Source organism: Lolium perenne, chromosome 3 (assembly GCF_019359855.2).
Source record: "Lolium perenne isolate Kyuss_39 chromosome 3, Kyuss_2.0, whole genome shotgun sequence".
In the NCBI taxonomy this organism is placed as follows: Eukaryota; Viridiplantae; Streptophyta; class Magnoliopsida; order Poales; family Poaceae; genus Lolium; species Lolium perenne.
Window position 1 is genome coordinate 332,582,462 of NC_067246.2, and position 25,661 is coordinate 332,608,122.

Genomic DNA, 25,661 nt, shown 5'->3' on the forward strand with positions numbered 1-25,661 from the left:
GTTAGAATCCAAGAGTGCTCACCCACAGCCCTCAGGAGCTTCTCGCAGTGGAACCAAGAGTCACCAGTCTCTGCGATCACCGCGTTGTCACTCGTAAGCATCTTCTGGATGTGCTTAAAGTGCACATTGACACACAACACGTATACTGATCACAAGAACAACAATAGTTAATTGTTGATCATGCAGTGACACACTAACCACTGAATAATTCATATTGGATTATATAAAGACCATATGAATTATTTTTCAAACCGAGGATAATTCCCTGAAGCCCATCTTCGTTATTTTTCACAAAGAAAAATGCGTAATTAGCAGGAATAGTACATAGCGTATGAGGGGCTATTCGCCTGAATAGGAAGCCACCAAGGATGTCTAATAAATCATGACAACATATCAAAAGTTTTGTTGCAGTCAAAATTGGTGTTTCCTTGAGAAGTCTCTGAACAGTGTTGGCCCTCAGTTGTGAATGTAAACAAGGAGTAAGATCGAAAAAACAGAGCATTTGCTACCTTATCTTCAAGGATATATTTATTCTTCTATGTTGTTTGTTAGGTGCAGATCTACCATAATGATTATGTAAACTAAAGTATGAAGCAATTTACTTGAATATGGTCAGGGTGTGGATATAGTGTGATTTGCTCGCTGCATAAACAATAGAAAGCAAAGTATACGAATAAATTTATTCATGGAAGAGAAGCATCATAGATCTCTAATATCATAATTAACCATGTAGCAACACATAATTCAATGTAGTAACACAATCAGAATTATACATGTTCATGTTAGTAATACCATAGTACCAAGCAGATAGATGGGAAGGAGCCTAAAGTTGTGAGAGATACTCTTTGATTCCTCTTGTCTATTTAGACTGCTAAAAAGATTTCTAGAAATAAGATCTCGGCATATAGTGGAAGCTGAGATTTGATAGGTAATCTAGCGCATGTTCTCACACAAAATATGTATGCATCAGAGAGACTTGGACTAAGATTATACACTAATCAAAGATAGCATTGGCTATTTAAAGACAGTTCAAAGACGCACACGTAATGCTGCAGATTTTAGCTAGCTTCTGGCACACACTTCTATCTGTATACATGGTTATCACAATTCATTTACCTACTTTATCATGTGTAAGGAAGCCAAATTGTAATGTTTATGTAAACAAAAAAAATAAAAGTAGCTAAATGATATTTTTCACAAAATGGAGACATGTTCTGGATAAAAAAAATTAGCAACGTTTGGATAGAACAATCAGGAGGCACTACTAACAGTCAAATAAGCATTTGGATTCATAACATGTAAGGAAGAAGGGAGGCAAAAGAAACTAAATATTTTTGTTTACCTAGAGACTAATAAGTCAAGTGAAGATGGTTAGCTGGGATTAGGAATTTATGTATATTGCAACCAGCGGTGGCCTCGCGACATCGTTTGCATAATATTAACTTATATGTGAAACCATAAGGACATATTTGGATGTAGAAAAAAATCATTATGTACTACTTGATCCACGCTCTTCCATATTAACCATTTGGAATATCACATTCAGTAAGCCTAACCAGATACAAATGACTTATGTATGTAACAAATAGTAGCTATGTACGAGTAGTTTGCTACTACATGGTCGTATGGTTCCTGGAGTTAGGAGGAGCACTGATAGTATATACGTGCTCAATAGTCCTTGGCGTACGTGAACCTAGCTTCTAGTCACGCCAACTCGGCAACTGCCAAGCTAATGCCTGCCATCATACATACTTGACTTGTTATTTTTTGTCAAAATTAGGTTAAATCGGTTAAAACCCGAACACCAAACCGAATTTTTGGATAACCGAATTACAAATTAATTAGGAAACCGATATAATTTCGGTTCCTATTTCTTATTACCTGAATTATCAAAAAAACCGAAAAACCGAACCGAATTTTCGGTTAAAACCGAACGCCCAGGCCTAAGGGTGACACACTTAAGGTTCGATGTCGTTTTAAGTAGATATAGAATATGGAATGGAGTTCGAATATTGTTCGGAGTCTCGGATGAGATCCAGGACATCACGAGGAGTTTCGGAATGGTCCGGAGAATAAGATTCATATATAGGAAGTCATATTCCAAGTTTGGAAATGATCCGGTGCATTTATAGAAGGTACTAGAAGGTTCTAGAAGCATCCGGAATAAATCACCAGGGAAGGTGGAGTCCTGGATGGACTCCACCAACCCTAGCCGGCCAACCAAGAGGGAAGGTGGAGTCCATGGTGGACTCCACCACCTTAGCCGGCCAAGGGACAGGGAAAGGGGGCAATCCCACTCCATCTAGGTTTCCCATTATGGCAGTTTTTGGAGTTGGACTTCAGATTGGTTTTGGGGCAACCCTACGGGGTTCCACCTATATAAAGAGAGGGAGAAGGGAGGGGCCTGGCCACCCAAGCCAGCCGCACCACCCAGGGCTCCCAAGGCCGGCGCCCAAGAGCTCCCCTCTCCCAAACCCTAGCTACTCCCTCCTCCTAATTCTCCCGCGGTGCTTACGGCGAAGCACTGCCGGAGATCTCCACCACCATCGTCACCACGCCGTCGTGCTGGCGGGATTCCGAGGAGGATCTACTATATCCGCTGCCCGCTGGAGCGGGAAGAAGGACGTCATCATCAACACCGTACGTGTGACCGAGTACGGATGTGCTGCCCGACTGTAGTACCGTCAAGATCTTCTACGCGCTTTTACAAGCGGCAAGTGCTCGACTACATCAACCACGAGATCTATCTTGTTAACGCTTAGCGATCTTCAAGGGTATGATGATCTTCACCTCGTTGCTACCATCTACTAGATTAGATCTTGGCTTGTTATTCGTTCTTGTGGTAGGAATTTTTTTGTTTTCTATGCTACGAATCCCTACACTCTGCCTCCTTCACCGCCCCCTTGGCCGCAACATGGATCACCTCATTGTCGTCGACCCATCGTGCGTCCTGCCGCTCCTCCTCCGCCGTCCACGGGAACATAGCGTGGGCGGCGGGGAGAGCTTCGACAACGTGGTCTGCAAGCTGCGCGGCATGGTGTTGGAGAAGGAGGGGCGCTAGAGAAGGTAGAGGGAGAGAGGGCGGCGGAGCCTGATGTGAGCTCTGGAAGCGAACGCGCGCCCTAGTGCCCTTCCGCGTGCGCGGGAACCCCGGTGTGCGCGGGAACTTTCCCGCTCGTTCTCCCGCCGCCATTACTGTCCCATCGAGGCATGCCATGGTGCAGAGTCGCCCAGGAAAGACGAGCCATGTGGCCGCGTTGGGTGCAGCGTGCGACCCAAACGGACATGTGGACGGGGCTCACTGTCCACATGTCCGCGCGGCCACCCAAAATATCACAACCGGACGCGCGGGCACGCCGGTTTGGGTCTCCCTGTTAGAGATGCCGTAAAAAAATCGTGGATGGACACAAAAACATCCGAACGATGAATCAGACAGACCACTGTTTAATGCACGAACCAGAATCACCATTGGTGATGGCATCAGGGCGTCTTTCTGGTCCTCTTTCTGGATAAGGGTATCTCCAACGGTGCATCGGACGCCTAAAATATCCGCGCGTCAGTTTGCGTCGACCCAAATGGTCGAAAACGACAGCGCGTCCATTTGGGTCGAGGTGCCCCCCGTGGAACGACACATTTTTTTGGGGGTTTTACCTTTTTTTAACATAAAAACATAATTTACATAGCGAAGAAATGAAAATAAAAAATAAAAAAACTAACACCTACGCCTACTCCTCCTCCTCGTCGTCGTCGTCAAGCACGACGAAATCCGATACCGGCCACGGCCAGGTGGACGTGGAGTAGCCCACGCCGGTGGTGGAGGTGGAGCAGCCCATGCCAGTGGTGGAGGTGGAGCCGCCCATGGATTGTACGCCGGAGGTGGAGGTGGAGCCGGAGGTGGCGGTTGCGGGGCCGAGTTCTTGAGCGCCCGTTGTAGGGCCTCTTCCTCCGTTAGGCCCGGCGGCACGATGCCGGTGGCGTACCGGGGCAGCGGCGGCTGCACCGGTCGGTGCACCTCCGAGACGAGGACGCCGAGCCTCTCGATCTTGACGTCGGAGGTGGACCGACCGATGCAGCCGTCGCTGCCTCGGTACGCCACCGACATCATGCCGCCGGGCCTAACGGAGGAAGAGGCCCTACGACGGGCGCTCAAGGACTCGGTCCCGCAACCGCCGCCGCCGCATCCACCTCCATCGTACATCTGTGGGCAGGTCCTCCTCCACCACCAGCGTGGGCTGATGAACCTCCACCGCCGGCGTGGGCTGCTCAACCTCCACCACTGGCATGGGCTAATCAACCTCCACCTCTGGCTTGGGCTGCTCCACCTCCACCACCACCGGAGGCACCGGCGTATGTTCCACCGGTTGCCAGCTGGCCGTGGTCTCGGTACCGGAGTTCGTCGTGATCGACGACGACGAGTAGGCGCATACCTTAGTTTTTATAGTTTTATTTTCCTTTACTATGTAAATTATGTTTTCATGTTGAAAAAAATGCACAATCGAAAAAAATACATCATGCCGCTGGAGACATTTCTGACGCAAATGGACGCTCGGTCGATTTCGACCATTTAGACCGACGCAAACGGGTGCGCGTGACATTTAGAGCATGAAATGTCGCCCCGTTGGCTGGTGCGAAAAACCCTTGCAGAGATTGTTAGTTGATGTTTTATCTTGCACCTTTTTATTTGGCCCGTCCGGCTTAGGCCTCATTTGCTCCTTCTGTATCAATACTAGTACAAATGCCCATGCTTTGCCACGGGTCATCAAATTTCATTTCTCAATTCACATATATAATTTACAACTCACTATGAAAATTCGAAACAAATCAGGATATTATAATGTACTACAACATGATAATACCGAACGCAATAACAAGACAATATTGTTGTGGATGTGTGGTTCTAAGTTCTAGGTCTTCTTGTCACTCTTCTGCGGTAAGTCGCAAACATGTCTTCTAGGCCATCGTAATTGTCAACTTAATAACCTCTCCTTTTGGATGTATTATTGTCTCACAAAATGTTGGTGCTGCAAATACAGCTATAACTGAAGGAACCCTTTTCTGATTAGTCCAAACAACACTTTCATATTTATAAATATCCGGAGACAACCCTAGATCGTTGCTTCGTTGCCTTCTATGTCAAACATATAAAAAGGGAGCAAATCTGCAATAATGTAGATGCTTTCTTGTCAGCATATATGTCAATCAATTCAGTAGTGTCAACCAACGTTCTTCTTTTCTTAATACATAATATGCATTTCTCATGCATGGTTTGAAGAAGAAAAGTATATGTCAATCAACATTGTACCAGCCTCTAATAAGAAAACATTATACTAAATTCAAACAAGAAACCGATGTACGAACTTGTATGCCCACTTAGCAATCAGATTAACATCGACTCGACTTATGAAGCTCCAAAGTAAATACTGAATAATAGTGGCTTAGCTTACAACAAGAGGGTTCTTTCACTGCCTCTCTATAAGAAAAAACGAATACATTTGCTTTATACCAAAAAAAAAAACACATCTGGGCCCTTGCTACTGAAAGAGCTAGGCAATGACATGATCCCATTAATTTGTGTCAGCAAATATGTAGTGAGACAGTGAGCTACACAATTGTCTCCTTGTTGGCGTGCCTTCTTGATACTATGATCTCTAATTTGCATATGCAACTATGTAGTGAGATGGGCAATGTCGAACATGCTCTGACAAGCTCGTCCATGGGTTGGTCGATTGCTGGCTGGGTCCTCTTGATGTGAGACTTGGGGATCGCATATGCCTCATCAATGATGGCCTTCACCATCCTGTTTATATCGGTGGCACTTCTTGGATGTTGAGTTCATGGCCAGCATCCACAGTATGACATCTTCGCTCTGCGTGGCCTTATCTGTCAGCGACCACAGCCTGATCTCGGACATGCATGCCAAACATGCTGCGCCACCTGCTGCATGTTCATCGTCGCGTCGTGGTCACTACAGTCACATCCTCTGCAGTAAGGTTGCGGACGATCATGGTGAAGATCACAGCCTGATCTCGGACATGCATGCCAAACATGGTCACCATCTGCCGTGCCACCTGCTGCATGTTCCTCGCCGCGCCGTGGTCACTACCGTCACATCCTCTGCAGCGAGGTTGCGGACGATCCTGGGAAGATCATCGGATCATCACCAGGCAGGAAGCTAGGAACCACATAAGGCATCGTGCCTACCCCCACGGGATCAACGTCGCCTTCTGAACTTTGTCGTGCCATGGCGTCAGCGTCCTTGGAAGAATTACTCAATTAGTATTCAGTACAAGCGACAAAAACTCACGGCGAAATAATTGTGTGAACTGTGAAGCGAGATGAGGTATGTGTGTGTCGATCTCTTTGACGGAAATAAAATGGCTCCTTACCTCTGAATTTGAGTAACGGGGAGTATCATTGAAACATTAGTGTGATCCGCACATAAACCTCATACACCTCAACCTCAATAAAGTTTATGAGACAAGAAGGTGACATTATTATTTGGTCAGTTTCTAGCTAGCACTCGTGGTACAATGCTACATCAACTAAATGGCCAAGGAATTCAATGATACCTGGTACTCCATTAGCTTCTCGGCGTGCTCCCTTTCCTCTTTGCTTGATTAGTTAGAGAACCTGGCCAAAAGAAACAAACGCATTTCAGAAAATATTGACTTTAGAATACTGATATATTTGGTAATTTTGGATAGAGGAAACAATGTAGTTACTTGGAAAATGTGTTGAGGCCAACATTGTCGCACTCAAATTAGGCGTAGAGGGAGTGGTACTCGTACTATGCATTCTACTACACACAGCAAAGAAGCCGTATTGAGCTTTATTCTCGCTACTATATCGAAATTGCACGCACAGCTAGCATCTCTGACTAACTGTGGGTGTGGTATCAGGATAAATGACGTTAGAACCTGTTTTCTCCTTCCATACTTGAAATAAATACCCCCGTTAGAATATGTAACATCAAAGGTATCAATGTCCTAGCAGGCTTAGAATGTGACAAGATATAGTAATATTTTTAGCTAACCATATGGATGAAATTAAGTCGACAAATGATGTAGGGTTGTCAAACTTCAGACATAACAAAATTTTGTTTCAAGCTAGGTAAATTCATGGACGCTGGCACGCACAAGAAAACAATAAAGGAACATAACCGAAATTAGCAACATATCTTACCTTCTTCTCCCTATGTCAATTTCATCCGCTTCGATGTTTCCTTCTTCCAGAAGCTTTGGAACTTATGGGCAGAAGCTCAAACCAGCTAGCCCCTTTCCCCTCTAACCCAACGTCCCAACCTCGTCTCGTTCTTCTCCCGATTTCCCAATCAATCATTCGGCTGCTGCCACGCATGGTTGGCTCTGTCGCCGTGTTGCGTATCCTGTGCCTCCTCTTCCACCGCCACGCCAGGCATAATTCACTCCCCCGTCGTGCATCACCTCCTCTTCAGCCGCCACGGGCAATCCGTGATTATTATGTCAAATTCAGGACTCTCTTGCCCAACTAATTAAGTTTTAACAACATGATTATGAGGAGAAAGCACCTTTGGTCCGCATGTGACATATAAAAGCATTATTGCGCTGAATAAGAGAGTTTCCTGGTGGTGCAACATAATTTTATTTCAGCTGGGTTTTTTTTTCAAGTAAAAACATTGAGTGCATAAAGTGATGCATTTTACCAAGCATGTCAGAAGCACAAGAGTATGAAGCTATGTATAATCCCCCAATAAATGGATGTACAACCAGTAAAACAACTGAAAACGCACAGACCAAAATTAGCAATATGTCAGTTGGGTCAAAAACAGGTAATTGGGCAAGAAATCATGGACCTCGGCATTTTAATCAAAGGAATAGAGAACCGACGCTAGCATAGTAGCATATCTATTCTTGTTGTCCTCTGCTCCGTAGCCTCATGGTTTGTCTCGTGCGGTAGCCGTTCTCTTGCTTTTTTTGTTCTCCAGGGAGACAGTGCTCACGATGCCCCATTCCCAGACGCTGCTCTATCTAGCATGAGCATCCAATCTGAAGTAGAAATATGAAATAGTATGCAGTTGTCATGGATCTAGAAACAAGTAAACCTGGACGGATCACCAAAATGAAGCAATGGGCAAGCACGGGAAAAACACCATAGTTTTCAACTACCCAATTCTTGCCTCGGTTGCAATTCCATTAAATAAAATTCACCATACCCATCTCACACTTAATTCAGATTAGAATCAAAGAGGGAGACAATATTCACATCAAATAAAAAATTCCAATATCAAAACTAAATCTCTGTACATCTCATCTATATAAGTTATGGTAATATTTCAGAGAGATTAATCTAGCTCAATGTGACACCATTCCAATTTACTAATACAACAGCTCGAAGCTTCACCTAGTAAACACCTTAGAATATCAATTTACAAGAACCATATCAATTAATATATGGTCAATTGGAGTAGTGACCGGTCGTTGGATTATTACCTGCGAAGCCAGGGGCGGACATCACGGGAGAAAGGACCAGCTTGCGTTTGACAGCGCAGATGGTCACAAGCTCCTTGTCTGTCGCATCAGACTTGATGTATGCCACCACCACCTTCAATCGCCCCCGCGTTGTCGTCCCCAGTGCGGCCACCGCGAGAACGAAGGACTGTATGGGAGAGGGGAGGGAGAACCGCAAGGGCAACCAGGAGCAAAACCAGAAAAAAGAAGAATGAGATAAGAAATAGATCCACATCTAGCTGGTTCACCTGTGTCATGGAGGCTCGCAGATCTGCATCCCAGCATTCTAGCTGCAACCGTGTCATCGTCCGTGGCCTCCATGTCTGATCTGGGCGAGCCAGACGCCGATGTCGACACCGCTGCAGCTGCCGCAGTGCTCTATCCGCGCTCCCCGTGCTCCATCGAGAGCGAGTGTCCCCGTGAGTCATGGCCAATCCAGTCTTGACTCTAGACGAGGTAGACGACGACATGGATTCTCCATAACCGCACCGCCGAGGCAAAGTGAGAAGGGACGACGGGATGTGGAGATTTAGGCGGTTGGCAGCCACTCTCTACTATCAAAGGGAGAAGGGGGCTGCGGGCTGTGGAGATGGAGGCGGCTGGCGGGATGTGGAGATGGAGGCGGTCGGCGCGACGGGGATTGCGTCCCGGGTGAGGAGCGAGGGTTTCGGGTGCCTAGGGTTCATGTTCCACTCGAGTTAGTTGGGCTTTGGTCCAGTTGGGCCCGCGCGGGATGACGGAATGCTGGACGAAGCGGACGAGGTTGACGACCAAAACTTAGTCGTAGTGAGAGATTGGCAGAATAGGGAACATGTTCCTCCATTTTAAATAGTGTAGATGTAGATAGATAAAAGGCAAAGTTTCTTTTTTTTTGCCTCGTTAAAAAAGAATTGATCAGACTACCAAATGCATGCAGTGCACTGAATCTGGCATGCAGCACGGAGTGGAGTCGAATACAACCACGCTGTTTGTTGGTGCCAAGGAAAAAAATAGAGAGCTAAATGAAATAATGTGGTCCTTCTCTAAACCCTATGTAAGTTATAAGGTGCTAATAGCACGCTATTCTTCAAAATAGCATTTTGCAAAAACATAAAAAATTGTAAGGCATAACATATATATCAAGGATTTTATCAGCTAAAAATTATCGGAGTAATACATGCATAACTAATTAACTACTTTTGACTGGATTATATCAACACGTTTTCCCTTCTCTCATAGAGACAAAACATGCGGAACGAACGCAAGAACTACATAACTGAACTGAATTAAAAAGTACGGAGTTGAACTGAAGTAAGAACTATAGAGCTAAATCATGGTGTCTACGGGCTATGGCTACCACTAACGAACTTCCTTTCGGTACTGTCCAAGTTGAGAACCTGTAAGGATGGAACTAGATATAATTGTCGTGTGCTGCGCAAGAGGTGGTGGCAAGGCGAAGACCGACATGCTCCTGGTCGAGATGCGCGTCCTCTTGGTGATTCTGGTTGGGACGTGCCATACGGAGATGGCTGGGCAGAGCTGGAGGAGAATGGCGTTGCAGTTGTAGCCGCCACCGAGGCGTGTGGGGAGTTAGAAGTGGCGACTAATTGGTTGCCGACCTATGGTTGAGTTGAGCTAGGTTGGAATCAGAAGCTCGTGGGCAACTGCTAGTTCCATAACTTTTTTTTAGCGTGCTATAACGCTATAACGTTACTACAAATAGTGAGCTTAGCGTCGCTAGCGAGATTAGCGCCATGGCGAGCAAATTATGCGTAGCGTAGCATTTATCTTCTAAATACTCTATTGTGCCGCTAAAACGCTATATTTCTTTTCTATGATTGGTGCCCGTGAGTTCCTTGGCATTCCTCTGAATGTGGTTACTTACAAGCACTTGATCATCTGCATGAGCAACAGCAACAAGTCAGTCCGCTGATGGAGATTGGCGCGGAGTGCACCAACAACACGTACTGAGTTCACCGGAGTGCACGCGAGATGCGAGGCACATGGCCGAAATCTGCGCAATACGTTCCGGAAACCAGAGGTAAGTTGCTTGAAGTGGCAGTGGCACTATGTTTTTTTTTTTTGAGAAAAGTGGCACTATGTTCTGTTACGGTGCCTGATGCCTTTTGCCTCGGCTCGCAGCAGCGCGCCGTGGGTAGCTCCTCTACACCGACGTGGTGGGCGTGTATGGGGCACGGCACACCCACCGACCAGGTGAAGTTGCTTGGGCTACGACCCATAATCAGGTATTTTTTTTCGTTTTTTTGTTGTTTCTTTGCTGTTAATATTTTTAATTTTTTCAATATCTAAATTTAAAAAAATAAAAGAAAAAATATTTTCGCGGAACAAAATTTGAAAACAGATGTTCAGATTCAAAAAAAAACGAAAAATGTTCAGATTTTGATTTCTAAAAATATTTTCAAGAATTATAATATTTGAAAATTTTAAGTATGAAAATTTTCCGAATTTAAACAATTTTCAAGTTTGAACATTTTTCAAATTTCAATGTTTCTCAAAATTGAACGTTTTTCAAATTTAAACATTTTTAAAATTCAAAAACAACCAATTATCTGCTCCATCCGGACTGTATATATTTATGTGTCCTCTCTCATTTTAGGAAATACAGACTTGCGCAATGGATCTGCCACAAATAGGCCTAATTAAAGAAAAGGCACTGGTTTTGAGATTGGAACAGAAGAGTTCAGATGTCACTCTCTTTGAGTTTTCAGAAATATTGCAGGCTAGACGCAACGTCTCCAAAGAAAGCCTGATATGGCAATGGGGTTTCGACTTTCGACCATGTCTACAAGGTGAACGCATTTTTTAAATGGAAAAAGGTTTCATCATATATTCATATCCCGTAAGCTTACACAAATCTATGGTTTAGCTGTCCACTGAGCAGTACATTCATGTATGCTGGCCTAAAAACAAATTCTTAGACATTGCAAAAGTTCTATTATAATCGATAGTATCCCAGTTTCTGTAAGGAATTGTCCTATGATGTGCCTTATTTTTAAAGATAACTTGGAAACAATTTATATAAGTTCCAATATATTACATTGAAGTTACCGTGCTGGCAACGTGTGGCCAAAAGACACAACACTTTGCATTATTTTATCAATGTCCGAAACTTTTCTTGAAAAAATGAACACATCAATGTCCTAAACTATAGAGCTACAAATACAGTTATATAATTGTATGCCAACCAGATAGGATTAGCATAACAAACAATATATGGAACGCTAAACTAGAAAGAATTTAAAAGAACAGAGAAACTCCTCGTGAACTTGTTTAATTTGTCCTATTCGACAAGATACAGAAATTTAGAAGGAAACATAAGCAATGTAGTAAATGGTTTTGTCTTGGATATGTGATGTTGTGTACCAAAAATGTTTTTTCTAGCATGTGATCCTTTTTCTATCTTTTCACTACATCAGCATAATGGGTTGAATTTTGTTTTGTTTTGTATATACTTCCAGGGCCAACTATACCAGAAGGAATGGAAATTGCAGTTAAAAGCCTTGCCTCACATTCAGGACAGGGTTTCACATAATCCAAATGATATTGAACTTATTGCAAAACTGCAACAAAATAATCTGGTCAAGCTGATGGGATGTTGTATTTATGGAGAGGAGACACTTTTGGTGTACAAATATTTGCCAAATAAAAGTTTGGACCACTTTATCTTTGGTATACACAATATAATTTAACCATTTTAACGTTGTGTTTCTTCCATACTGTAAAATGAACTTTCTAAGCGCAGATGGAAATATAACAACTTTGGTTGATTGTTGGAATAAAAGACGTGTGATAATTGAAGAGATATATCTCAAGGTCTTCTGTATCTCCACAAGCACTCTCGGCTGCGCATCGTCATACATAAAGATCTTAAGGCTAGCAACATTCTCTTGGACCAAGATATGAATCCTAAAATTTCTGATTTTGGCCTAGCAAATTATTTCAGCTCAAATGATACACCAAGAAGCACAAAGAGGGTAGTGGAAACATAGTAAGCATATATTTCTAATAAATGAAGCATAACATTTTTGTGCCTACAGTACCGTTTATATCAATCAAATTTATGTTTTCATATAATATTTTCTTTGTGCTTCTAACTCATTTCAGTGGTATTATGTCTACGGAATATGCATCTGAAGGCATTTACTCAATCAAATCTGACATGTTCAGCTTTGGTGTCTTACTTCTTGAGATCCTTAGTGGAAAAAGAAATTCTGGTTTTCATCAGTATGGAGGTTTCCTTAACCTCCTTGGATATGTGAGTATTTTTTTGATCTCCCAAATACGACTGTATTATTTTGTAGACCGAAGAAAATTTGTCACTAAGATGCTTTCTGGATTTCTACAGTCATGTCAGCTCTAGGAAGGTGGCCTATGGATTGAGCTTCTAGAATTATCAATCAATATATAAAGAGATCCATACAACCGAGGCTAAGAGGTACATTAGCATCGCACTGATGTGCGTACACGAGAATGCAGATGATTGGCCCACCATTCTTCCAGAGCCTAATCATCCTTACTAGTTTAACCTAAGGGTATCTAAGGAACATGAATCGGCTAGTGTTGTTGTTCCTTTCAGTAACGGCATGCCCAACGCACTGCCCTATGGGTACCGCCCCACAACTTTAACTAGGTTCGGGTGATCCAAAGTAGGTTCGGATGAGAAGGTAGCCTCCTCTTTAGGAAGCGGGATCTTTAGTCTTAAAATCATGGTTTTTGGAGAGAAAAAGAGATACATATTGTCCTATTTGTGGGATCTCTCGTCTCTTTTTTCTGACTAAAGTTGTAGCTTCCATTGAAAAGATAAAATTAACCATACAACTTCTAACAACTTTTTTACATGGAGCAGCTAGTTCTGTATGCCACCATTGCTCACTGCCGAGCCAGATGGCAGATAATTCACTTTGTCTCAGTTGTTAATAAAAGAACAATCAATTAGGACTCATGGAGCTGTACAACATTTGAAACAAAAACGCACATGTTTTAACTACTGTATCATACTACTTTTTCTCGTAATAGTTGTACAATAGTTCAATTTGAATGAAGACAAATAGATGCGCCCACATATTAAATAACCTAATTGACAGGCACTCAGTCAAGGGGTTGAAACAATTAGCATGGAGCAGACGTACTCCATTCAGACATCCTTCCAGTAGTCCACCTTTGTTGCATGACGTCCTGCTGCTTTGCAATCCTCTGCAACTCCTTCGCCACCTCCACGTCCCTCCCGGAATCGAAGTACAAAAAGTCGATTTCTAGTGTGGCTTCCGTGTCTTCAAGGCCGCCTTGAGTAATGTCGCTCGAGAAGTAGCTGTTGGAATGATCCGGATAAACGATCTTACGTGCCGAATTCGGGCCATAATAGCAACGACCTATTGGCAGGACAAAATTAATCAGCATATCGCAGATAAGCTCGTAATATTGTTGGTTTCAGCATGAGTGTTTCCCGGATTGTAAGTCCAGTTGTGATTTTCCGGGGTGCCCTTGACATAAGGAGGGAGGTTGATGAAGTCCTCGGGACCGGCATTCCTCACATAGAAAAAGGTTTTCTGCCACTTTCGGCATGAGTCTAACCCGTTGACCCGGATAAATTTTGTATTCCGGCGCGGGGTGACCATGGCTGCGCCACAGGTCACCATTGGCTTATATGGTGGCGTTATGGAGGGGTCCTGGGCAGATTGGGTGCAGAGGTTATGGAGCCGCGCCCATAACTCAATATTGGTCCATAATCCGAGATAGCCTTCGGTGAAGGCAACAAAGGACGAAAGGACGGTAAAAGCGTTGGCGGGAAGATGGTGAGACTGAAGCCGGAATTTGTCTAGGAAGGCATGAAAAAAAGCACTAGCCGGAAGACCTAACCCACGCACAAAGTGTGCTACGAAAACAACTACCTCGCCAGGATTAGGAGTGGGTTCTACTTCCCCCTTAGGAAGGCGATAGGAAACTTGTCTCGGAATGCGCTTGCTCTTGTAGAGACATTCGATCTCCACGGGTCGCACATTGGACCCCTCCCAGCCCACATGTCTAGGCCGGGTGCCGGGCTCGGGCGCAGGTTCTTCGGCCCCGGTAGATCCCTCGGGCACCCCCGTTATAGGAACGGCGGTAAGGATGGGCTCCTCTGCGCTCATGGCGTCAGTAAACACAGGGAGACATTTGGAAGAAACACGACCTATGGTTCGCTAGCAAAAAGGAGGGGATCTGCAAAAAGCCAAGAAATAGCAAAGAAATCGTAAAAATCTAGTAGATGGGAAGAGCAAAGAACGCTCAGAGCGCGAGACGAACAGCAATGGCGAAGAAGAACAGATAGTAAGAAAGGAAGATCCCAGACATTACGTACCTCAATGCGGGGAGCTACTGAGAAGAAAACCGACGGCGGCGGTGCGCTCTCCGTCGTTGCCGCAGCAGGAAACCGGCGGCGGTGACTATCGCCGCGCTCCTCCGCATGATCCACGTCGGCGATGAGAGCGAAGCGCTCGAGGAAGAAGAAGATGAAAAGGGGGAGAAGTGCGGTCGAAGGAGAGGAAACTGACCGTCGGCCCTATTTATTTGGGCCGGGGAGATCGTGCGTCGGGATCAGTTATGGCTTAGAAGCTGTAACTGCCTCCGTGGCGCGCAGGTAGTTGGTGTACACGGCCACACCAAGGGCCACGCGAATCCTGTGCGCCGCATTTAACACACACGTTTATCAGTAAAAACAGCATGATTACAGTGGCTGCGCATATTTGACCGAACAAGGGTCTATCTATCAGCGCATAGTGACCGTTGTCCCTGACATTGGTGAGTTCCCATATATTCCCTGACAAGTGGCGCAGGCGGTGCCAGGCCCCATCGGCGATTTCTACTAAGAAGTTGCTCGGTTGATCCGGAGAAGCTTATGCCGGCAAAGGTGAGCGATGAGTTTATTGATCGTCGGGATAACTTATCTGCCGGGAAAGTTTATTCCGGTTAAGGAACCTGCTGGACCACACCAGCTTCGGGGACTATGTCAGGGGGATAACCCCCGGTAGGCTAAACACGGCTTAAGTTAGCCGGTATAAGATGGATAACTTGGGTTAATTCGGGATTAAGCCGTAGAACGGAATAATCCTTACCGGATTAAAGGGGAACCCGGAGTTCACCCGTACTGGATAATAACAGGAGGTTGAGGTTTCCGGCTTAAGTGAACCCGGATGCAAATCCGGCATAAGTATGCAAGGTACGGGTTACTAAAGACCGGGATACCAGAGGTATGCCGGAGCTAAGATCCGGAACGAGGCCAACGGTCCCTTGCGGGTCAAAGATTCGGTCGTCCGGTACAAGACCAAGGTGGCGTAAGCTGGAACAGCTTTAAACGAAGCCCTGAAACCAAAGCAGAAGGATGACGAAAAAGGTGCCGGACGCCGACCAAGGAGCATCACCAGACAAGGGTTGCAGAGAAGAACGTAAGCAGCTGAGACAAAGGAGCTTTATAAAGTAGGCTTACGTAGGAGCATATTTTCTGAGGGTTCCTTCCCTTGTAAGCCTCCTCTCCACTATATAAGGAGAGGAGGGGCACCCCTGTGCGAGAGGCTCGAACGGTCGAGCAATCAGTAGTGAATAGGACCTAGCTATTAAGCCGTACGTCTTCAACCTCTGGCCATAGGCCAAGTTCGTCCCTGTACTTGTTGTTCGTGAGTTCAATACAAAGCTGTGTGTTTTCCACCTCTATCTTAACCCTCCTCCAGATCCTCTAGCGCACATACGGTCCCAACTTAAGTCATCTCGTGGCATCTGTTGTGACACCACGACGACATGAAGACTTCCTTAACCTCCTTGGATATGTGAGTATTTTTTTGATCTCCCAAATACGACTGTATTATTTTGTAGACCGAAGAAAATTTGTCACGAAGATGCTTTCTGGATTTCTGCAGTCATGGCAGCTCTAGGAAGGTGGCCTATGGATTGAGCTTCTAGAATTATCAATATCCAAGCAGATCCATACAACCGAGGCTTAGAGGTACATTAGCATCGAACTGATGTGCGTACACGAGAATGCAGATGATTGGCCCACCATTCTTCCAGAGCCTAATCATCCTTACTAAATCATCCTTACTAGTTTAACCTAAGGGTATCTAAGATACATGAATCGGCTAGTGTTGTTGTACCTTTCAGTAAGGGCGTGCCCATCGCACTGCCCTATGGGTACCGCCCCACAGCTTTAGCTAGGTTCAGGTAATTCAAAGTAGGTTCGGATGAGAAGGCAATCTCCTCTTTAGAATGTGTGATCTTTAGTCTTAAAATCATGGTTTTTGGAGAGAAAAAGAGATACATATTGTCCTATTTGTGGTATCTCTCCTCTCTTTTTTCTGACTAAAGTTGTAGCTTCCATTGAAGAGATAAAATTAACCATAAAACTTCTAACAACTTTTTTACATGGAGCACCTAGTTCTGTATGGCACCATTGCTCACTGCCGAGCCAGATGGCAAGATAGTTCACTTTGTCTCAGTTGTTAATAAAAGAACAATCAATTAGGACTCATGGAGCTGTACAACATTTGAAACAAAAACGCACATGTTTTAACTACTGTATCATACTACTTTTCTCGTAATAGTTGTACAATAGTTCAATTTGAGGGAAGACAAATAGATGCGCCCACATACTAAATAACCTAATTGAGAGGCATTCAGTCAAGGGGTTGAAACAATTAGCATGGAGCAGACGTACTCCATTCAGACATCCGTCAAGTAGTTGCGCGACGGCGACGGCGATCCAGCGGGTAGGATCCGTGGATCCGGCGATCGGCGACTTCCCGTCTGCCACGGGGCTGGCTCCTATCCAAGGCGTGAAGCGGAGCAGCGGCAGCGGCGCGCCACCGACGGCCCCAGTTCTTCGTCCTCGTCGGGATCTAGAAGAAGGGCTTCTTTGTATTTTTTTTGTTTTTCTGGGTCTTTCTGTAAGAACGCTGGTTTAATACATCTCCTCCTTCCGCAAAAAAAAAAAAAAAAAAAAAGTAGTCCACCTTTGTTGCATGACGTCCTGCTGCTTTGCAATCCTCTGCAACTCCTTTGCCACCTCCACGTCCCTCCCGGAATCGAAGTACAAAAAGTCGATTTCTAGTGTGGCTTCCGTGTCATCAAGGCCGCCTTGAGTAATGTCGCTCGAAAAGTAGCTGTTGGAATGATCTGGATAAACGATCTTACGTGCCGAATTCGGGCCATAATAGCAACGACCTATTGGCAGGACAAAATTAATCAGCATAAACATAGTCTACATTTTTAAGAATATATCATGTAACGCTTAAGCAGTAGCTTACCCATATCATACGGTTGGGGCAGAGGGCAACAGATGGATGTCTTGGACAGATTCTGATACCCTCCCCGAAATTCGGCGAAAAAGAGCGTGTTCCTGAAGGTCGATTTGGTGGCCGCCATGAAATTGACGTGGTAGCATCGATCGTAGGTAGGCTCACCAGCGAAGGCCACACCGCATATGAAATCCAGATCATATTTCGGTTCGGAAGGATGGCTACGGGCATATTCCTGCAGCAGTTGTTCGATCTTGCCGCGGATGAAGCGTTGCTCGTGATCATAGGATTCCCTCTTACTTGCCAGAATGCTCAAGGCCGTGTTGCCGAGTTTCGGAGGACTTGACTGCCATGGCATCGTCGTCGCCAAGGTTACATCTCTGAGGATGCTATATATCTGGGTCAAAGACTCCTGGGACAGCGGGGCGTTGTTGGCGGTGGAACTCATCATCAACGACCAGAGACGGTCCAACTTCGTCGGTGCCAAGGATGCGAAAAATGCTGCCATGGAATACGCTTGAGGGTGCTTACCGGCGGTGGCGGCAGCGGTGAAAGGGTTGGGAGAGCTCCCATCTTGGTGCAAATGTGCCTGGAGTATGACTGAGAGGTCGCACTGCGTGTAGCAGAGGTACTTGAGGATCTCGTGCAGCGGCAGCTTCTGGCCGGAGATGGCGTGGAGGAGGGCGACGAGGCCGCGTAGCGAGTAGGACACAGCTCGGAGCATGGTGAGCGCGTCGGTGATGTCATACACCTGCTTGCGGAGGTCGGCATCCGGGAGTGGAAAGGTCACCCATGCTTGTATAATATAGAACGACCCATGCTCAACTAGTGAAGTTTGGTCGAGTACTCGAGTGACATGATCCACAACCAACAGATGATATGCCATTCTTTCTTTCACTGAACAAATTTGTTTTTTATTTTAACACTGGAACTATATAGGAATTTGTTTTTTTATTATGACGCAACTCAAGCAAGAGAGCGCTATGGATTATTGATGTGGCTGCTCCTTTAGTGTGAATACTTTGTTTTATCTGTTCCGTCGTGTGGTTGAGAAGCCTAAGAAAAGATGTTGCTACCACTTATTTAATTTAGTTTGCTAATATGTTTGAGCCCCAAATTAACGCTATATATTTGTCTCTTTGTGTCCTCTCTCAATTTAGGAATAATAGACTTGCATTGTTGTTAGCATGCGTTGATGATACTTTGGAGCCGATGGAGGCATGTTCTTCAGGAGCTCGCCACCATGCAACCTTCGCTTCCACTTGGCTCCACTAAGAAGAAGTTATCCGTGGTAGAGGTAGAACATCTGTACAGCTGTTTATCTCCTCGTGGCAGCCCCTATCAGTCGCCGCAGCCTGTTGTGTCGGCTGACTCTAAGAGCGAGAACATAGACGACTTCTTGGCTCTGATGTTGCAGATCTCGCCAGAGCCACATAACTTGCGTGGGATTCTCATGTGGTGCTTGTGTTGTGCCCTTTTGAGACCTTGGAGGTGGCCATGCCACCCTCGCCACCGCAGTCGAAGCGATTCCAGTCTCTCGCCTCTTTGGACTGTGGAGCAGTGTTGGTGCGTAGCTCCGATGCTCTTTTTGCAAAAGAGTTTTGCGGGTTGCTCGCTAGTTTGGAGGCCGTTAGCCCTAGATATGGCAAGGAAATTGCCTGTGTCTTGGTGGGTAAGTCCTCAGAGGACATAATCAATAAAGTCGAGAAGTCTTTTAGAAATGTATATATCAGAGGCAAAAGAAGGAAGAGAGCCGTAACAAGAAAAGTTTCAGCAGCGGATTAGTTGTTGGACTCATTTTGTCCTTTTAGTGGGTCTTCTTTGCGATGTTGTGCTATTAAGTTGTCAGTTTTAGTTGGTTTAGAGGTTGGTTCCTTTTGGTGTTGTTCTCTTGTGGGTGTGTTCTTGGTGTGGGCTTGGTCTTGTTGTTGTAGCTTTTTGCTCGGCTTTATTCTAAAAACCGAGCACTCTTTTCTTAATTAATAGATAAGACAAAGTTTTTACCTCCGTTTCAAAGAAGAAAACAATGAAGCTGCCACGAAAAGGCAAGAAGATCAAGATGCACTGGTTTTGGAGATTGGAAGATAAGAGTTCAGAGGTGAATGTTTTTTTCTTGAAACGGTTCAGTCATATGTTCATTAATATTAGCTTAAATAAAATATGAGGTTTAGCAGGCCACTGAACAGTACATACATGTCATCCATCTTGTGCTAGCAACCTATGTATAGCCAGAGACGAACTTGCACTCTTTCTACTATATCATCGACGTTTTAGATTAATTTAGAAAAAGATGCACATATAAATTTGATCAACATATACATAGCTATAAACTCAGTTATATAATTCTATCTTAACGAAATAGGATTGGCAAAAGCAACGTCATATGGAGCCTTAAACTAGAAAGGAACAAAAATGAGAAAACTCTTGATAAACTTGTTCATTTTGTCATATTGGGCAATAGAGTGAAATTCAGAAGGGATGCAATTTAGCGAAATGTAATATTAACACTACGTCTAGCTCTAGCGGTGAGCATAGGTCCTCATCTTCCTCGCGAGAAAGGTCCAGGAGCCAGCGACGCCGTGGCCGTGGGAGTATGGGATAATCATTCCGAGCACTCGATCCTCTATGCAAGCAGCAAAGTCCTGGTCCGCCAATGGATATTGGCAATTGGCATGGACTATGGAGCAGCTTACCTCGGCATCTGGTGTGTTTGGTTGAGCTTTTAGAGCCAACTTCTTGGTTAGAACCGCAGAATCTAAACCAAAGGGATTTTTTGGGTACCAGATTCTCAAACGCACCAGATTACCGAACGTGCAAATCCCACGACAAGTCTCATGATTTCAGCCTCTGTGCAGCATACCTTCATCTTGATCTCAGCCTGTTAAATTGGATGCTTGCTCATGGATTATGTATTTATCTAGTTGGTTGATTCGTTTTTTGCATGCGTAGCCGATAGGAGAAAAGAGTCTGAAGGTAGTATAGCTGTATTGTTGCTGATTTACCAATTCTGAGCGGAAGAGTATAGCTGCACTGTTTGAGAAAAGAGTCTGAAGGTAGTATAGCTGTATTGTTGCTGATTTACCAATTCTGAGCGGAAGAGTATAGCTGCACTGTTTGAGAAAAGAGTAGTATATATCCCTTTGGTTTAGAAATTAAAGAGTATAGCTGCATTGTTGGTGCCTTATAAACTCTGAGCGGAAAGACAGTATAGCTGTACTGTTGAGAAAAGAGTCCAACTTGCAATTTCCTTATCAATTTTGAGCGAAAGAATAACCATATGTTAGGATTCTCACAAGTCACCAAATAGTGACTTGAGCATGATATTGTCATTACCTTTTGCTTCCATTATTTTTAAAAGGACGTATTTACATGTGTATAGATGAACTCAAGCATGGAAGATTTGGGCAAACAAGCACTGGAGAGACTTGGACTTCTAGCTGAGCTCGGTGAGCTTGCGCAGCAGGTTGCTATCGTTGGGAACATGAGTAACCTCTATACCGAGCGTTATTTGCACAAAGACTCATATAGACAAGTTTCTGAAAGTGGACTTCAATGGATCATGAGATGTTTTGGTCGTGCTAGATATTTTTACAAGATGTTTCGCATGACTCCAGAAGTGTTCACGACACTAAATGATTTGCTTGTCTCTACCTATGGATTGAAATCAACTAACAATGTGTCATCGGTTGAGTCACTAGCCATGTTCTTATGGATTGTTGGAGGCCCTCGGGCATTTGCACAAGCTGAAAACCAATTTACAAGGTCTCTATGGACAGTTCACACAAAGTTTAAAGAAGTATTGTATTGTTTGCGCAAATTAGCAAGAGACAACATCAAACCAAGAGATCCTACTTTCAGTACAGAGCATGAAAAGGTTAAGGAAGATCGATTTTGGCCTCACTTCAAAGGTGATATTGGTGCTATAGATGGATCACATGTACCTTGTTCAGTTCATGCAGAGGATGTGGTTAACCACACATGTCGCCATGGTTATACATCTCAAAATGTGCTTGCCATATGTGACTTTGACATGAGATTTACCTTTGTTGTTGCTGGTTGGCCGGGCTTTGCACATGACACAAGAATCCTACATCATGCATTAGCAAATTTTTCTTCATTTTCTGTACCTCCTAAAGGTAAAACTTTATTATGCATGCTAAAATATTATCATTGTTATTTTCGTATGCTCACTTCATGTTTACTTTCAGGAAAGTACTACCTTGTTGATTCCGGTTATCCAAACCAAATTGGATACCTTGCTCCTTTCAAAGGGAGTACATACCATCTACCGGAGTTTCGTCTTCGTCGTGGGCGTGCACTGCAAGGGAAGTATGAGATATTTAATTTCTTCCATTCGTCTCTTCGCAATGTAATTGAGCGTGCATTTGGAGTCTTGAAGCAAAAGTGGCGTATATTGAAGGCAATGCCAAGTTTCTCAACTCGTACACAGAAGCATATCATTCTTGCTTGCATAGCATTGCACAATTTTATTCGGGATAGCAAATTGCGTGACCAGGAGTTCGATAAGTGTGATGAAGATGAGGATTATCTACCTGGAGCAGCACGTGCATCACCACAAACACAAGGGGATGACGAATAGTATATCTATGTTGTTGGAGAACATTATTATGTGAACCATGTATTTTGCTTGCGATTGTATTTTTCGAAGTATTTGAGGATATTATTTATACTGATATTATCTATAAGTATGGGTCGTTATGAAGAAAATACAAATATTCTCCCAAAATGACGATTTGCATAGCAGGTAGTGCGTATATTGATGTTTTTCGATCAATTCACATATAAACAGTACCTCTGGATCTCAGGGGCATTACAGACATTTCTAACCACACTCACAGTTCACAGTTGTTACAACCAAACAACTTCCAGAAACAACTTCCAGATAATCCACAGTTCACAGTTCACAGCAGCTTTTCTACAGTTCACAGTTCACAGCAGCTTTTTCAGAATCCACAGCTCAACCAAACACACCCTAATTGACATTGCACAAGAGATGTGACGCACCTGGCCGAATGCCGCGCGAAACGTTCAAGGCTCCAGGAACAGTTCCTTGTCCCTGACGACACGACGCGCAGCCGGCCAGTGCGTGGGACACAAGAGGAAAAATTCCATTTACTTGGACAGACCAACCTGATGACCGGGAATGGCAGTATCAAGTTAGTAGCGTATGATCGCAGCGATTTTGCTTCTGAAAAGGCTATACATTTGATTTCATATAATAGTGTACATGAGGTCATGAGTACCCTCTATACATATGAAGTCAAACTTTACATGTCTTAACTAATGTGCATACCATTCTCTTAACAATATTACATTGACTGAATTCTAGCTTAAATAGCTACTCGACAGATCGACCAACTAACCTAGCTGAGCGGAAGGCACTCGCTCAAGAGATTGAAATAATTAACAAAAAGGAGGAGTGGACCATTCAGCACGAACTCCGGTAAATGAACTTTGCATCACGTCTTCTTTCTTTGCCATCCTTTGCAAGACCTTGGCCAGCTCCACGTCCCTCTCAGAGTCGAAGTACATGAAGTCGGTGTCAAGTACGCCTTCGGTGTCATTTAACCCGCCTCTAGTGATGTCGCTCGAGGAGTAGTCGGCAAAATCATCCGGATACGCGATCTTACGTGCGGAGTCCTGGCCATAGTAACAACGACCTGTTCGCCGAACCAAATTAGCATAAAAATGAAATTTCATCTCAAGAAGAAATTTGCACCCAAACAAATATTATGCAGGGTATAAAGACTAAACATAAAGAATTAGCTAGCAAGAGCAGTTTATACCTGTATCATACGGTTGGGGCAGAGGGCAACAAATGGATGGTTTTGACTGATCTTGATACGCCAACCAAAGTTCGGCAAAGAAGAGCGTGTTCTTGAACCTCGATATGGTAGACGCCATGAAATTGACATGGTAGCACTGATCCATGTGACCAGCTACGGCTACGCCACATACGAAATCAAGATCATATTTAGGTTCCGACGGATGTTCTCTCGCGTATTCCAGCAACGCTTGTTCGATCCTGCCACGAATGTAGATCTGCTGTAGAGCATAGGCGTCCCTCTTCCTCCTGAGAATGTTCAACGCCGTCCCGCAAATTATGGGAGGCTGTAACGCCGGCTTGATATTCATGGCCGAGGTTTCTTCTCCGAGGATGCTATGTATCTGGGTCAAGGACTCCTGAGAGAGTACGGTGTTGTTGGAGCTGGCACTCACCATGAGCGCCCGGAGCCGGTCCAGCTTCGTTGGTGCCAGGGACACAAAAAATGCTGCCATGGCTGAGGCTTGCGGGTGCTGAGCAGCGGTGGCGGCAGCCTCAAAGGGATTGGGAGAGCTCTCAACGAGTCGTCGTTGGTGTAAATGTGGTTGTAGCATGGCAGCGAGGTCGCCCTGCGCGTAGCAGAGGTACTTGAGGATGTCGTGCAGTGACAGCAGCTGGTCGGAGGTGGCGTGGAGGATAGCGACGAGGCCGCGCAGGGAGCGGGACACGGCTCGGAGCATGGTGAGCGTGTCGAGGATGTCATGCGATTTCGTAAGTTGATCGGCCGGTGGGAGCGGGAAGTTGGCGTCGAACCAAAGGGCGCTGAGAACGATGTTGGAGACGGGGTCCAAGGGCCCGTAGCAGTGGCCGGCGACGAGGACGCCGCGGATGTGGTGGCTGGGCAGCATGGCGAGCGCCCTGAGGTAGAACCCATGGATTGTGCCGTAAAGGGACATCTCCAGTGATTTGACGTACGGGCATGTGCTGGCGTCGGCGTCGATGGACTGGGAGGACGTGCACGGGGAGTCATGCGGGTGCGGCTTCATCGTGGTGCCCGACGCCGGCAGTACAGTCACCGCGTTGCTGGCGTGCGTGGAGTAGGAGGATAACATGGACTTCGTTTCTTCAGGACGCCGTAGGGAGGCGATGTAGTCGCCGGCTCGTTGGACGATGGTGGTGATGGCGATCCGGCCTTCTCCAAGGTCCGTATAGGTCGAATTGCGTTCCAATCCAGTACTTTCTTCAAGCCGCAACATGGCAGCGGCGTCGTCTTTGTGTCGGAGCGCGTGAAGGAAGGTCTTGATGTCATGCACAGTGAACCTACTCAAGCCAGAATTAGGTTGGGACGTCCTGGACAGTAAAACGGGGGCGAGCATCTCGAGCCGTCGCTGGGGGAGCCACGCGGTCGCGACGGAGACGAGGCGGTCCGGCGAAGGGTGGCTCCCGTGCGTGGCGGCGATCCTGAGGGAGTTGCGCGTCCTCCCGGAGCGAGGGTCGGGCGGCGCGGGCCGGGCGGCGTAGAGCTCGTGCTCCACGAGCAGGACTGCCACGGACAGGTCGGCGCGCGCCCAGACGAGGTACCGCCCGGCCTGCTCCCGGGTGAGCAGCCCAAAGTAGGACAGCATGAACTCGAGGAGGCAGCGGCTGGACTTGCCGGCGACGGCGCGCCATTCATCCCTGCTCCTCTCGTGGCGGCGCATCCCGACGCTAGCGCTAGGGTTGGTCGTCTCTTGCGGGTGGAGGGAGATGGCGTTGAGGACGATGTTGGTGACGGGGTCGAGCAGGCCGAGGCAGAGGCCCGCGGGATCGACGTCGGCCGGCGGTTCGCCGGCGGGCAACCGCCGGAACGCCTCCTCGTAATGGTCGACGAGGAGGTCGCGGAGGGCCTCGTCCGTGGCGGCCGAGATGGAGTCGTCGGCTGCGCCGCCGTGCTGCGTAGTGAAGCACGAGATCAGGCCTCTGGTGGGATCGTAGGGCTGTAGCATCGGCGGTGGCGGCGGCATCCTCATCGGATCGCGCGAACTCAAGTTTTTCTTGTCGAGACGAGAGAACGATCGGATCGATGATGAGAAGCAAGACGCGCGGGGGCTTTCGTTGTAATTTATTTTCCTTTCGATCATAACCGATTAC

At 45.7% G+C, this 25,661-nt stretch overlaps 1 protein-coding gene across 1 annotated transcript; it reads right to left on the reverse strand.

Annotated features, from left to right (window-relative positions):
* Positions 1-15,060: 15,060 nt before the first annotated feature.
* On the reverse strand, positions 15,061-25,540 carry LOC127340443 (uncharacterized). Its single transcript, XM_071827685.1, has 6 exons — positions 23,554-25,540; positions 23,221-23,427; positions 22,772-22,897; positions 17,756-18,643; positions 17,462-17,672; positions 15,061-15,139 (listed from the first exon to the last, which is right to left on the reverse strand). The coding sequence occupies exons 1-6, from the start codon at positions 25,538-25,540 to the stop codon at positions 15,061-15,063; spliced, it is 3,498 nt and encodes a 1,165-aa protein (XP_071683786.1).
* Between the last annotated feature and the right edge of the window lie 121 nt (positions 25,541-25,661).

What these genes read in the sequence shown, in the direction of transcription:
- LOC127340443 (XM_071827685.1), bottom strand. Translation starts at nt 25,540, where the DNA reads ATGAGGATGCCGCCGCCACCGCCGATGCTACAGCCCTACGATCCCACC. An exon ending in GAAAGAAGACGTGATGCAAA is followed by an intron (nt 22,898 to 23,220) that starts GTTCATTTACCG and finishes CCCGGTCATCAG; the next exon opens with GTTGGTCTGTCCAAGTAAAT. An exon ending in GCCCCAACCGTATGATATGG is followed by an intron (nt 17,673 to 17,755) that starts GTAAGCTACTGC and finishes TCCTGCCAATAG; the next exon opens with GTCGTTGCTATTATGGCCCG.